Source organism: Dendropsophus ebraccatus, chromosome 5 (genome assembly GCF_027789765.1).
Source record: "Dendropsophus ebraccatus isolate aDenEbr1 chromosome 5, aDenEbr1.pat, whole genome shotgun sequence".
Taxonomy (NCBI): Eukaryota; Metazoa; Chordata; class Amphibia; order Anura; family Hylidae; genus Dendropsophus; species Dendropsophus ebraccatus.
This window is the reverse complement of record NC_091458.1, coordinates 9,535,944-9,550,955: the sequence shown is the minus strand read 5'-3', so window position 1 is coordinate 9,550,955 and position 15,012 is coordinate 9,535,944. Positions and strand designations below refer to the sequence as shown.

Sequence of the window (15,012 nt, the reverse complement as noted above, 5' to 3'; positions counted from 1 at the left end):
GCAGAGATACAGGACGGGGTGTCAGGAGGAGCAGAGATACAGGACGGGGTGTAAGGAGGAGCAGAGATACAGGACGGGTGTAAGGAGGAGCAGAGATACAGGACGGGGTGTACGGATGGAGCAGAGATACAGGACCGGGTGTACGGAGGGAGCAGAGATACAGGACGGGGTGTAAGGAGGAGCAGAGATACAGGACGGGATGTAAGGAGGAGCAGAGATACAGGACGGGATGTAAGGAGGAGCAGAGATACAGGACGGGGTGTAAGGAGGAGCAGAGATACAGGACGGGGTGTAAGGAGGAGCAGAGATACAGGACGGGGTGTAAGGAGGAGCAGAGATACAGGACGGGATGTCATTACTGTTCTGCACTACTTGCACACATACACCTCTATACCGCTAGTACTCAGCTCAAAGGGAGCTGTACAGATGTGTGTGCAGTGGGCGGGGTCTGCTGAGTCATTATCATTAGGGGCGGGATCTGCTGAGCCATTATAATTAGGGGCGGGGTCTGCCGAGCCATTATCATTAGGGGCGGGATCTGCTGAGTCATTATCATTAGAAGCGGGGTCTGCCGAGCCATTATAATTAGGGGCGGGGTCTGCTGTGTCATTATGGCTAGGGGCGGGGCTAGACTTGTTGCCCTCCTGCTCACTCCCATATACCATGTAAGAGGGGTGTGAATACTTTTTGGAGGTCACTTATTGGACTATATGGAGGCAGCACAGACTCTTCCTCCATCTTCAGTCACTTTCACCATTGAAGTAACAGATACAAATGAGTTAGAAAAAGAGTTAATTATCATCAGCGCAAAAACGGCAGCAACGTCCGTCTGGCGGATCCGGTAGATGAGCAGAAGCCGTCAGATAAGAGAAGAGACGGCTCAATCCCTTCTTCTTATAGAGTCCATCTCGGGCCGGCGCACCTGCGGGGGATGGGCTGCCGCTATCTGATGGAGTAAGCCACCGCCGCCGGCCGCCGCTCTCCTCTCATTAACCTGCACTGGAAATGATTAACTTTAATCTCCTGAATGTTAATGTCTCCGCGGGCTCCAGACTCTCCTTCCTCCGGAGCGGCTCACGGTGAAGATTCAGGAAAATCCTCCGGGGCCGGTGGGGGATGGACGTGAGACACAAACCATTCCGACTGAAGGATGTATCAAAACTGGGACGAAGTATCTGATCAAGGGCAGTGTATCACAGGGGTCGACCTTAAAGGGACGGGACGGATCATCTCTGGATAGGGTGAATATTGTAGAGTAAATCAGACTGATGAAAACTGCACATCCACCACCTCTGGGGGGCAAATACTATCTGAGGTAATAACAATCAAACATCAATGATTTGTGTATCTGGAGGGGGCGGAGCCTGTTATCTACAAGAAACACTTATATAACATCAGATAACTTACATGTCTCTCCAGCGTCCGCAAGTTCTGTTCATCATAATCACTGAGCGGACTGCAATGCATCTACAATAGAGAGAGCAAAGCAACACTATAATGTTATATACAACACAGGAGCCGTATTATATTAGTTATATTCCTGTATATAGGGGGCAGTATTATAGTAGTTATATCCCTGTATATAGGAGCAGTATTATAGTAGTTATATTCTTGTATATAGGGGGCAGTATTATAGTAGTTATATTCCTGTATATAGGAGCAGTATTATAGTAGTTATATCCCTGTATATAGGAGCAGTATTATAGTAGTTATATCCCTGTATATAGGAGCAGTATTACAGTAGTTATATTCCTGTATATAGGGGGCAGTATTATAGTAGTTATATTCTTGTATATAGGAGCAGTATTATAGTAGTTATATCCCTGTATATAGGAGCAGTATTATAGTAGTTATATTCCTGTATATAGGAGCAGTATTATAGTAGTTATATCCCTGTATATAGGAGCAGTATTATAGTAGTTATATCCCTGTATATAGGAGCAGTATTATAGTAGTTATATCCCTGTATATAGGAGCAGTATTATAGTAGTTATATCCCTGTATATAGCTGCAGTATTATAGTAGTTATATTCCTGTATATAGGAGCAGTATTATAGTAGTTATATTCCTGTATATAGGGGCAGTATTATAGTAGTTATATTCCTGTATATAGGGGCAGTATTATAGTAGTTATATTCTTGTATATAGGAGCAGTATTATAGTAGTTATATCGCTGTATATAGGGGGCAGTATTATAGTAGTTATATCCCTGTATATAGGAGCAGTATTATAGTAGTTATATCCCTGTATATAGGGGGCAGTATTATAGTAGTTATATCCCTGTATATAGGAGCAGTATTATAGTAGTTATATCCCTGTATATAGGAGCAGTATTATAGTAGTTATATTCCTGTATATAGGAGCAGTATTATAGTAGTTATATTCCTGTATATAGGAGCAGTATTATAGTAGTTATATCCCTGTATATAGGAGCACTATTATAGTAGTTATATTCCTGTATATAGGAGCAGTATTATAGTAGTTATATTCTTGTATATAGGGGGCAGTATTATAGTAAACACACAAAAACACAGAAAAATGCAACAGCTCACCGCAACAGCAAGATACAGACCCACCATAGACATGAAAATAATTAAAAGCAGCCCCCCCCCCCAACTGCCCAAAAAATTCCCACAAAGATAATGAGTCTCTTGGTTACTATTTGCAAACAGCGTAAACTGCCTCACCACGATAAGGTGGACTCATATCGAGGCAGACCCTACACTGTATGTACACTATGGCCTCTCCATGGCGTGTAATACGCCTATGCTCTGGGCATGCAAGATCCGTCTAATACCTGCAAAAATAATTGCACCACCTGGGTGAGACAGGTGGAGTGCACGACCAAATAGAGGCAGCCACTCCCCCAACTGGAACACAGAAAGAAAAAAAAGGAAAAAATTGGTCAGCTCTCCTAGAACACTGTTCACACTAGGCAGGAGCACGTTGCCATGGCTGAAATTGCAAACACACAAAAACACAGAAAAATGCAACAGCTTAAATAGTAACCAAGAGACTCATTATCTTTGTGGGAATTTTTTGGGCAGTTGGGGGGGCTGCTTTTAATTATTTTCATGTCTATGGTGGGTCTGTATCTTGCTGTTGCGGTGAGCTGTTGCATTTTTCTGTATTTTTGTGTGTTTGCAATTTCAGCCATGGCAACGTGCTCCTGCCTAGTGTGAACAGTGTTCTAGGAGAGCTGACCAATTTTTTCCTTTTTTTTTTCTGTTTTGCAGTATTATAGTAGTTATATTCTTGTATATACGGGACAGTATTATAGTAGTTATATTCTTGTATATAGGAGCAGTATTATAGTAGTTATATTCCTGTATATAGGAGCAGTATTATAGTAGTTATATTCCTGTATATAGGGGCAGTATTATAGTAGTTATATTCCTGTATATAGGGAGCAGTATTATAGTAGTTATATATAGGAGCAGTATTATAGTAGTTATATTCTTGTATATAGGAGCAGTATTATAGTAGTTATATTCTTGTATATACGGGACAGTATTATAGTAGTTATATTCTTGTATATAGGAGCAGTATTATAGTAGTTATATTCCTGTATATAGGAGCAGTATTATAGTAGTTATATTCCTGTATATAGGGGCAGTATTATAGTAGTTATATTCCTGTATATAGGAGCAGTATTATAGTAGTTATATTCTTGTATATAGGAGCAGTATTATAGTAGTTATATTCCTGTATATAGGAGCAGTATTATAGTAGTTATATTCCTGTATATAGGAGCAGTATTATAGTAGTTATATTCCTGTATATAGGAGCAGTATTATAGCAGTTATATTCCTGTATATAGGAGCAGTATTATAGTAGTTATATTACTGTATATAGGGGCAGTATTATAGTAGTTATATTCCTGTACATAGGGAGCAGTATTATAGTAGTTATATATAGGAGCAGTATTATAGTAGTTATATTCTTGTATATAGGAGCAGTATTATAGTAGTTATATTCTTGTATATACGGGACAGTATTATAGTAGTTATATTCTTGTATATAGGAGCAGTATTATAGTAGTTATATTCCTGTATATAGGAGCAGTATTATAGTAGTTATATTCCTGTATATAGGGGCAGTATTATAGTAGTTATATTCCTGTATATAGGAGCAGTATTATAGTAGTTATATTCTTGTATATAGGAGCAGTATTATAGTAGTTATATTCCTGTATATAGGAGCAGTATTATAGTAGTTATATTCCTGTATATAGGAGCAGTATTATAGTAGTTATATTCCTGTATATAGGAGCAGTATTATAGCAGTTATATTCCTGTACATAGGAGCAGTATTATAGTAGTTATATTCCTGTATATAGGAGCAGTATTATAGTAGTTATATTCCTGTATATAGGAGCAGTATTATAGTAGTTATATTCTTGTATATAGGGAGCAGTATTATAGTAGTTATATTCTTGTATATAGGAGCAGTATTATAGTAGTTATATTCCTGTATATAGGAGCAGTATTATAGTAGTTATATTCCTGTATATAGGAGCAGTATTATGGTAGTTATATTCTTGTATATAGGGAGCAGTATTATAGTAGTTATATTCCTGTATATAGAAGCAGTATTATAGTAGTTACATTCCTGTATATAGGAGCAGTAATATAGTAGTTATATTCCTGTATATAGGAGCAGTATTATAGTAGTTATATTCCTGTACATAGGAGCAGTATTACAGTAGTTATATTCCTGTATATAGGAGGCAGTATTATTATAGTTACTGTATATTCTTGGATACAGGGATGATATCGTCAGGTTATCTTCCTGTATTATAGTCAGTTTATTAGCAGTATATGGATGTCAGGCTCATCCATACTGTAGAGGTAATTTCAGTAACATTTTGTCCGTGTAAAAGTTTCATTGTGAAAATTCATTACATGAGAATAATTATGGCTGTGGAAGTGTTTCTTGGAGGGAATGTTATTATACTCAGGGTCCTGAGCAGTCATTGAGATGTTTGTGTGGCAGTCAAGTCACATTCGCTGTTAATAAAGCAGATGAATTACATACACGGTGATTGGCGCAGCGCCAGAGACGTCTGTATTATTACTCGCTGATCATAAAACTCAATACATCAGGCGTCGCCGGGAGATGATGGGAGATTTGTTTTCTTTTCAGCAAATTGCTCATTAAGCCGAGAAACTGCTTTCTCCGGGATTGTTATATGCCGAGATTAATTTACACCGGATCAGAAATCCTGATCATTGGTAAATAATAGAAATGTCCTCGTAATGTTATAGAGTGACCCTGAGAGAAAGAGAGGATGGAGGCCGCAGAGGACACGACCAGATAATAACTGGAGTAATATAGGATGTAACTCAGGATCAGTAATGTAATGTATGTACACAGTGACCCCACCAGCAGAATAGTGAGTGCAGCTGTGGAGGATAATACAGGATGTAACTCAGGATCAGTAATGTAATGTATGTACACAGTGACCCCCCAGCAGAATAGTGAGTGCAGCTGTGGAGGATAATACAGGATGTAACTCAGGATCAGTAATGTAATGTATGTACACAGTGACCCCACCAGCAGAATAGTGAGTGCAGCTGTGGAGGATAATACAGGATGTAACTCAGGATCAGTAATGTAATGTATGTACACAGTGACCCCACCAGCAGAATAGTGAGTGCAGCTCTGGAGTATAATACCGGATGTAACAAGGGATCAGTACAGTAGTATGATGATGAGTTTTATCTAGCTGTGTGATATGTAGATGTGTTTGGCTATGAGTAAATGATTGGCAATGAAATCTCACTTCTCCCCTATAAACCTTGTGAGCAGCTCTCCCGTCCTCTCAATGTCCCCCTGAAGGGTCGCTCAGCCGTCGCTCCACCATTATTGTACAGATACTAAACTAACAGGAAATATAAAGTGAAGGACTAAAGATGGAAGAGTGAATCCTATCACTATCCAATACAGCTATAATAGGAGACTGCGATAGCGGGATAACCCGCCGTCATTATGTGCAGAGGAGCTGACATTCCCTTACATGCTGAACATAGACGATTCCTCGAATTCTCCTGGAGCCGACATGATGGACGGGAAACAATCATCAGTCTCCTGAAGATTATTCCTGAAGCCTCTAATGTGGAGGAGAAGGGGGTCACAGGGAGAACCCCCATATCCACCTCTAATAAATCCCGATCAAAGGAAGGGAAATTATCCCAGACATCTCCTAACGTTAGACACAGAGTGAAGCACCGGCAGATGCACCGATTACCCTGGATGAATGAGACCCCGGTCCTCCACGCTCCTTAAGATAAGGCTCGCGGCACTGATGGCAATATAATAGATGTATAGGAAAATTATAAAGCAATTTTACTAACTCAGTTATCAAACGAGTTCAATGAGGCATATAGCCTGCAAGATGTGTCTGCGTCTGTGAAGGAGTCTATAATTTCTCTAACATTAAGGCCTGAAAGACAGTCCAGAGAGCAAAACTCAGTATAAAACAAAAAAAATTCCGGCTGCTGACTACTACTACATAAAGGAAAATAATATACTGATCCTTCCTTGTACTCTATTTATAAAACTATTATAATACTGCTCCTATATACAGGAATATAACTACTATAATACTGCTCCTATATACAGGAATATAACAACTATAATACTGCTCCATTGTACAAGAATATAACTACTATAATACTGCTCCTATATACAAGAATATAACTACTATAATACTGCTCCTATATACAAGAATATACATACTATAATACTGCCCCCTATATACAGGAATATAACTACTATAATACTGCTCCTATATACAGGAATATAACTACTATAATACTGCTCCTATATACAGGAATATAACAACTATAATACTGCTCCTATATACAGGAATATAACTACTATAATACTGCTCCTATATACAGGAATATAACTACTATAATACTGCTCCTATATACAGGAATATAACTACTATAATACTGCTCCAATATACAAGAATATAGCTACTATAGTACTGCTTCCTATATCCAAGAATATAACTACTATAATACTGCCCCTATATACAGGAATATAACTACTATAATACTGATCCTATATACAGGAATATAACTACTATAATACTGCCTCCTATATACAAGAATATAACTACTATAATACTGCTTCTATATACAAGAATATAACTACTATAATACTGCCCCCTATATACAGGAATATAACTACTATAATACTGCTCCTATATACAGGAATATAACTACTATAATACTGCTCCTATATACAAGAATATAACTACTATAATACTGCTCCTATATACAAGAATATAACTACTATAATACTGCCCCCTATATACAGGAATATAACTACTATAATACTGTTCCTATATACAGGGATATAACTACTATAATACTGCTCCTATATACAAGAATATAACTACTATAATACTGCCCCCTATATACAGGAATATAACTACTATAATACTGCTCCTATATACAGGGATATAACTACTATAATACTGCAGCTATATACAAGAATATAACTACTAGAACACTGCTCTATGTAGTATAATATAACTAGCAGTAGTAAGTCCAGTAAGACCACACAGAAGCATATTATGACATTTCTTGGGGTGATATTATAGCACTTACCAGTATGACACAGATAACTCTCCCGCTGTCATGTTCTAGCAGGGGGAGGATCAGCACTGCAGGAGGAGAAAAGACAAAGTCATGTGACATCCGTCATGTGATCAGATACTTTAGAAATCATTGTGCTAATAAATCGTTTTATATAATATCACTCCTGACTGCAGTACATGGTGGGCGGCTGTGTGGTCAGTGTATATTGTGATACCATTCCTGACCACACGGGGTGTAATTATATGCTCAAGATAAATTAATCATTGTTTTACCAATTTTTAAAAAATGTGATGTATACCTTTATTGTCAAACATTGATAATTTTTACTGTAATACCCCATCTGACCACATAGTGTGGTGTTCTCTGGATTATTTTATATTTTTCATTTGTAATACCACTCCTAACCACATGGTGTGCTGTTATGTAACTGAACTCATTGATCATTTCTATTTGTAATACCACCCCTAACCACATGGTGTGCTGTTATGTAACAGAATTCATTGATAATTTGTATTTGTATTACCACTCCTAACCACATGGTGTGCTGTTATGTAACGGAGTGCATTGATCATTTTTATTAGTAATGCCACTTCTAACCACAAGGTGTGCTGTTGTGTAACTTAACTCATTGATAATTTTTATCTGTAATACCACTCCTAACCACATGGTGTGCTGTTATGTAACAGAATTCATTGATAATTTGTATTTGTATTACCACTCCTAACCACATGGTGTGCTGTTATGTAACTTAACTCATTGATAATTTTTATATGTAATACCACTCCTAACCACAAGGTGTGCTGTTGTGTAACTTAACTCATTGATCATTTTTATTTGTAATACCACTCCTAACCACATGGTGTGCTGTTATTTATCAGAATTCATTGATAATTTGTATCTGTAATACCACCCCTGACCACACCTCGTGTGAGTATTGGACTCCTGATTATTCCACATTCTACAAACTCATGACTTTAATCACAGATAATAGATGCAGCTCACATAACAGCCTGGTAGTCGGCAGCAGCCTGTGGCGCTGTTCTCACAAACCTCCAACCTGTAGTTCCACCTAGAAAATTTTCTTTTCTGGAAACTGATGAGATGATTTCTGCAACTCTAAAAAATGTAACTGGCCGTCAGCAGGGGGCGCCGTAATCTCCTGTGTGTCTGCAGGGTGTGGAGGCACAGAGGAGCCGCTCTGACCATTGTTATTATCACGGCTGGTGGCTGCTTGGCGGAGCGAGGACCCTCATACTGTGACTACAGGAGTGAGGACCCTTATACTGTGACTACAGGAGTGAGGACCCTTATACTGTGACTACAGGAGCGAGGACCCTCATAGTGTGACTACAGGAGCGAGGACCCTCATAGTGTGACTACAGGAGCGAGGACCCTCATACTTTGACTGCAGGAGTGAGGACCCTCATACTGTGACTACAGGAGCGAGGACCCTCATACTTTGACTGCAGGAGTGAGGACCCTCATACTGTGACTACAGGAGCGAGGACCCTCATACTGTGACTACAGGAGCGAGGACCCTCATAGTGTGATTACAGGAGTGAGGACCCTTATACTGTGACTACAGGAGTGAGGACCCTCATAGTGTGACTACAGGAGCGAGGACCCTCATAGTGTGACTACAGGAGCGAGGACCCTCATACTGTAACTACAGGAGTGAGGACCCTTATACTGTGACTACAGGAGTGAGGACCCTCATACTGTGACTACAGGAGCGAGGACCCTTATACTGTGACTACAGGAGTGAGGACCCTCATAATGTGATTACAGGAGTGGGGAACCTTATACTGTGACTACAGTTATCGGCCGCACCAGCTTGGGCACTGCCAGACACCAACCCACCTTGTTTGTCTGGGGGAAGTGGCGCTGCCAGGCTGCTCATCCGCTGGCCCAGGAGCTCGGAGGGGGTGAGACCGCTGCACTCAATCCTCTTCCGGAGCAGAACAGAATCCCTGAAAGAGAAAGGAAAAAGATTATTATATCTTATACAGAATGAGTGACAACCAATTACTGAGGAAAGAGTGACAACCAATCACTGAGGAAGAAGTGCCAAATTCCTTCCCTCAGACCGCCCCCGCTCAGCACGATAGATACATACTGGCCTCAGACCACCCCCGCTCAGCACCATAGATACATCCTGGCCTCAGACCGCCCCCACTCAGCACCATAGATACATCCTGGCCTCAGACCGCCCCCACTGAGCAGCATAGATACATCCTGGCCTCAGACCGCCCCTGCTCAGCACCATAGATACATCCTGGCCTCAGACCGCCCCCACTCAGCACCATAGATAAATCCTGGCCTCAGACCGCCCCCGCTCAGCACCATAGATACATCCTGGCCTCAGACCGCCCCCGCTCAGCACCATAGATACATCGTGGCCTCAGACCTCCCCCACTCAGCAGCATAGATACATCCTGGCCTCAGACCGCCCCCACTCAGCACCATAGATACATCGTGGCCTCAGACCTCCCCCACTCAGCAGCATAGATACATCCTGGCCTCAGACAGCCCCCACTCAGCACCATAGATACATCCTGGCCTCAGACCGCCCCCGCTCAGCACCATAGATACATCCTGGCCTCAGACCGCCCCCACTCAGCACCATAGATAAATCCTGGCCTCAGACCGCCCCCGCTCAGCACCATAGATACATCCTGGCCTCAGACCGCCCCCACTCAGCACCATAGATAAATCCTGGCCTCAGAACTCCCCCGCTCAGCACCATAGATAAATCCTGGCCTCAGACCGCCCCCGCTCAGCACCATAGATACATCGTGGCCTCAGACCTCCCCCACTCAGCAGCATAGATACATCCTGGCCTCAGACCGCCCCCACTCAGCACCATAGATAAATCCTGGCCTCAGACAGCCCCCACTCAGCACCATAGATACATCCTGGCCTCAGACCGCCCCCGCTCAGCACATAGATAAATCCTGGCCTCAGACCTCCCCCGCTCAGCACCATAGATACATCCTGGCCTCAGACCGCCCCCGCTCAGCAGTATAGATAAATCCTGGCCTCAGACCATCCCCGCTCAGCACCATAGATAAATCCTGGCCTAAGACCGCCCCCCCTCAGCACCATAGATACATCCTGGCCTCAGACCTCCCCCACTCAGCACCATAGATATATCCTGGCCTCAGACCGCCCCCACTCAGCACCATAGATACATCCTGGCCTCAGACCGCCCCCGCTCAGCACCATAGATACATCCTGGCCTCAGACCACCCCCGCTCAGCACCATTGATAGATACATCCTGGCCTCAGACCTCCCCCGCTCAGCACCATAGATACATACTGGCCTCAGACCTCCCCCGCTCAGCACCATAGATACATACTGGCCTCAGACCGCCCCCACTCAGCAGAATAGATACATCCTGGCCTCAGACCGCCCCCGCTCAGCACCATAGATACATCCTGGCCTCAGACCGCCCCCGCTCAGCACCATAGATACATCCTGGCCTCAGACCGCCCCCACTCAGCACCATAGATACATCCTGGCCTCAGACCGCCCCCGCTCAGCACCATAGATACATCCTGGCCTCAGACCGCCCCCGCTCAGCACCATAGATACATCCTGGCCTCAGACCACCTCCACTCAGTACCATGGATAGATACATCCTGGCCTCAGACCACCCCCGCTCAGCACCATAGATACATCCTGGCCTCAGACCTCCTCCACTCAGCACCATAGATACATCCTGGCCTCAGACCGCCCCCGCTCAGCAGAATAGATACATCCTGGCCTCAGACCGCCCCCGCTCAGCACCATAGATACATCCTGGCCTCAGACCGCCCCTGCTCAGCACCATAGATACATCCTGGCCTCAGACCACCTCCACTCAGTACAATGGATAGATACATCCTGGCCTCAAACCTCCCCCGCTCAGCACCATAGATACATCCTGGCCTCAGACCGCCCCCGCTCAGCAGTATAGATAAATCCTGGCCTCAGACCGCCCCCACTCAGCACCATAGATACATCCTGGCCTCAGACCATCCCCGCTCAGCACCATAGATAAATCCTGGCCTAAGACCGCCCCCCCTCAGCACCATAGATATATACTGGCCTCAGACCTCCCCCACTCAGCACCATAGATATATCCTGGCCTCAGACCGCCCCCACTCAGCACCATAGATACATCCTGGCCTCAGACCGCCCCCGCTCAGCACCATAGATACATCCTGGCCTCAGACCACCCCCGCTCAGCACCATTGATAGATACATCCTGGCCTCAGACCTCCCCCGCTCAGCACCATAGATACATACTGGCCTCAGACCTCCCCCGCTCAGCACCATAGATACATACTGGCCTCAGACCACCTCCACTCAGCAGAATAGATACATCCTGGCCTCAGACCGCCCCCGCTCAGCACCATAGATACATCCTGGCCTCAGACCGCCCCCGCTCAGCACCATAGATACATCCTGGCCTCAGACCACCTCCACTCAGTACCATGGATAGATACATCCTGGCCTCAGACCACCTCCACCCAGCACCATAGATACATCCTGGCCTCAGACCGCCCCCGCTCAGCAGTATAGATAAATCCTGGCCTCAGACCGCCCCCACTCAGCACCATAGATACATCCTGGCCTCAGACCATCCCCGCTCAGCACCATAGATAAATCCTGGCCTAAGACCGCCCCCCCTCAGCACCATAGATATATACTGGCCTCAGACCTCCCCCACTCAGCACCATAGATATATCCTGGCCTCAGACCGCCCCCACTCAGCACCATAGATACATCCTGGCCTCAGACCGCCCCCGCTCAGCACCATAGATACATCCTGGCCTCAGACCACCCCCGCTCAGCACCATTGATAGATACATCCTGGCCTCAGACCTCCCCCGCTCAGCACCATAGATACATACTGGCCTCAGACCTCCCCCGCTCAGCACCATAGATACATACTGGCCTCAGACCACCTCCACTCAGCAGAATAGATACATCCTGGCCTCAGACCGCCCCCGCTCAGCACCATAGATACATCCTGGCCTCAGACCGCCCCCGCTCAGCACCATAGATACATCCTGGCCTCAGACCACCTCCACTCAGTACCATGGATAGATACATCCTGGCCTCAGACCACCTCCACCCAGCACCATAGATACATCCTGGCCTCAGACCTCCCCCGCTCAGCACCATAGATACATCCTGGCCTCAGACCGCCCCCGCTCAGCAGTATAGATAAATCCTGGCCTCAGACCGCCCCCACTCAGCACCATAGATACATACTGGCCTCAGACCTCCCCCGCTCAGCACCATAGATACATCCTGGCCTCAGACCTCCCCCACTCAGCACCATAAATACATCCTGGCCTCAGACCTCCCCCACTCAGCACCATAGATACATCCTGGCCTCAGACCGCCCCCGCTCAGCACCATAGATACATCCTGGCCTCAGACCGCCCCCGCTCAGCACCATAGATACATCCTGGCCTCAGACCACCCCCGCTCAGTACCATTGATAGATACATCCTGGCCTCAGACCACCCCTGCTCAGCACCATAGATACATCCTGGCCTCAGACCACCCCCGTTTAGTACCATTGATAGATACATCCTGGCCTCAGACCGCCCCCGCTCAGCAGTATAGATACATACTGGCCTCAGACCTCCCCCGCTCAGCACCATAGATACATCCTGGCCTCAGACCGCCCCCACTCAGCACCATAGATACATCCTGGCCTCAGACCGCCCCCACTCAGCACCATAGATACATCCTGGCCTCAGACCGCCCCCGCTCAGCACCATAGATACATCCTGGCCTCAGACCGCCCCCGCTCAGCACCATAGATACATCCTGGCCTCAGACCGCCCCCACTCATCACCATGGATAGACTAGGAGGCAGATGTCTCATATACTTCACTCCTCTAAGTTCTTATAATTTGTCATCGACATTAGAGGTGTGTTGGCCGGCGGTCACACGGCCATCGTCTTATTGAATCTCGTGGCGTCTGTAGCGGCTGCTGATCCATTGTGGGGGCTACAGAGCGGCTTCCAGGTGTGAGCTGTTTAGCACCTCGTCTCCTGCTTCCCAGATCGCTGCTTAATGGTGTGAATGGCAGAAACACAGCGAGGCTTAGTCATCTGTACAATGTGATGGCGAGACGTCTGCCAGGATTACTTACAGTGCAAGGAGCCAGGACGCAGAGCAAACATACCCAACAACAACATCAACAACACATCAACAGGGGAAAACACTTAAAGGGGCACTCCAGAGACAAAATACAGGGCTGGATTAAGAGATGTTATTTGGCAAAAAAAAGTGTTGTATTTTCTGGATATGGGCTGTTTTTCTTGTCAGTATGTCAACTTGCTAATTGCTTTTCTGCCTGCGTCTTTTTGGAGCTTGTTTGTGTTTTTTATGAAAAACTTTAATAAAACTGAGAATTTAAAAAAAAAAGAAAAAAAAAAGTATATTTTATTTACAAACATAGTTTTTGGTGCTGCAGTGGTAACAGGGCGGGGGGCTGCCTAACGGCCGTATTATGCATGGGGATTATTGTTTACAGATTCGCTATAATGATTGATCACTAGTGATAACCAGCGATTTTATAGCGAACGACTCTGAGGCTATTACATTCACCGATTACTGTTATGAACAATCGTTTTTACGTTGTTATATGGTCGCTAATTGTTCCTCAGGACGACCCGCACAGCATGTTTTATCCGCGAACGACTTATTAGATCAACAGATATGTGACCGATCGGCGAACTACCAAGGATAATTTTTTAACATGTTGAAGGACAGAAATAAACAATTTTTCCTCCCTTGTTTGATGGTTGGATGTTATTACACGGACTGATAATCGCTCATTTTCATTGGTTATAGTGAATTTTTAAACAATAATCGCTCCGTGTAATAGGACCGTAACATGATGGTGGTGTCCAGCAGCCTCTGCACAGTGAGCGCTAGTTACTACTGAGAGGTTTGACTCTTTTGGGGATGGCTGGAAAGAGGGGTGACAGCACAATATACAGGTCACATGTCACTGCGTACTCATAGTGATAATAGTGTATGCTGGGGGCAATGCCTAGTACTCCTTCCTATCATGTATATACAAGGACAGTGCACAGTACCACTCCTCCTGTCCTGTATATAATATGGTCAGTGCACAGTACTACTTCTCCTGTCTTGTATATATGGACACTGCACAGTACTACTTCTCCTATCCTGTATATATGGATACTGCCGAGTACTACTTCTCCTGTCCTGTATATATGGCCGGTGCACAGTACCACTTCTCCTGTCCTGTATATATGGAGAGTGCACAGTACCACTTCTCCTGTCCTGTATATATGGAGAGTGCACAGTACCACTTCTCCTGTCCTGTATATATGGACACTGCACAGTACCACTTCTCCTGT

The 15,012-nt window shown here is 44.5% G+C and overlaps 1 protein-coding gene across 4 annotated transcripts in view; it reads right to left on the bottom strand.

Annotated features, from left to right (window-relative positions):
* PDE2A (phosphodiesterase 2A) overlaps positions 1-15,012 on the bottom strand; it is a 257,890-nt gene that overhangs the window by 83,140 nt on the left and 159,738 nt on the right. For all 4 annotated transcript variants that reach the window (XM_069971912.1, XM_069971911.1, XM_069971910.1 and 1 more), the window contains 3 exons: positions 9,474-9,583; positions 7,623-7,678; positions 1,408-1,467 (listed from right to left, as the gene is read on the bottom strand). In XM_069971912.1, the coding sequence (XP_069828013.1) occupies positions 1,408-1,467; positions 7,623-7,678; positions 9,474-9,583 (226 nt within the window). The remainder of the gene's footprint in view (positions 1-1,407; positions 1,468-7,622; positions 7,679-9,473; positions 9,584-15,012) is intronic.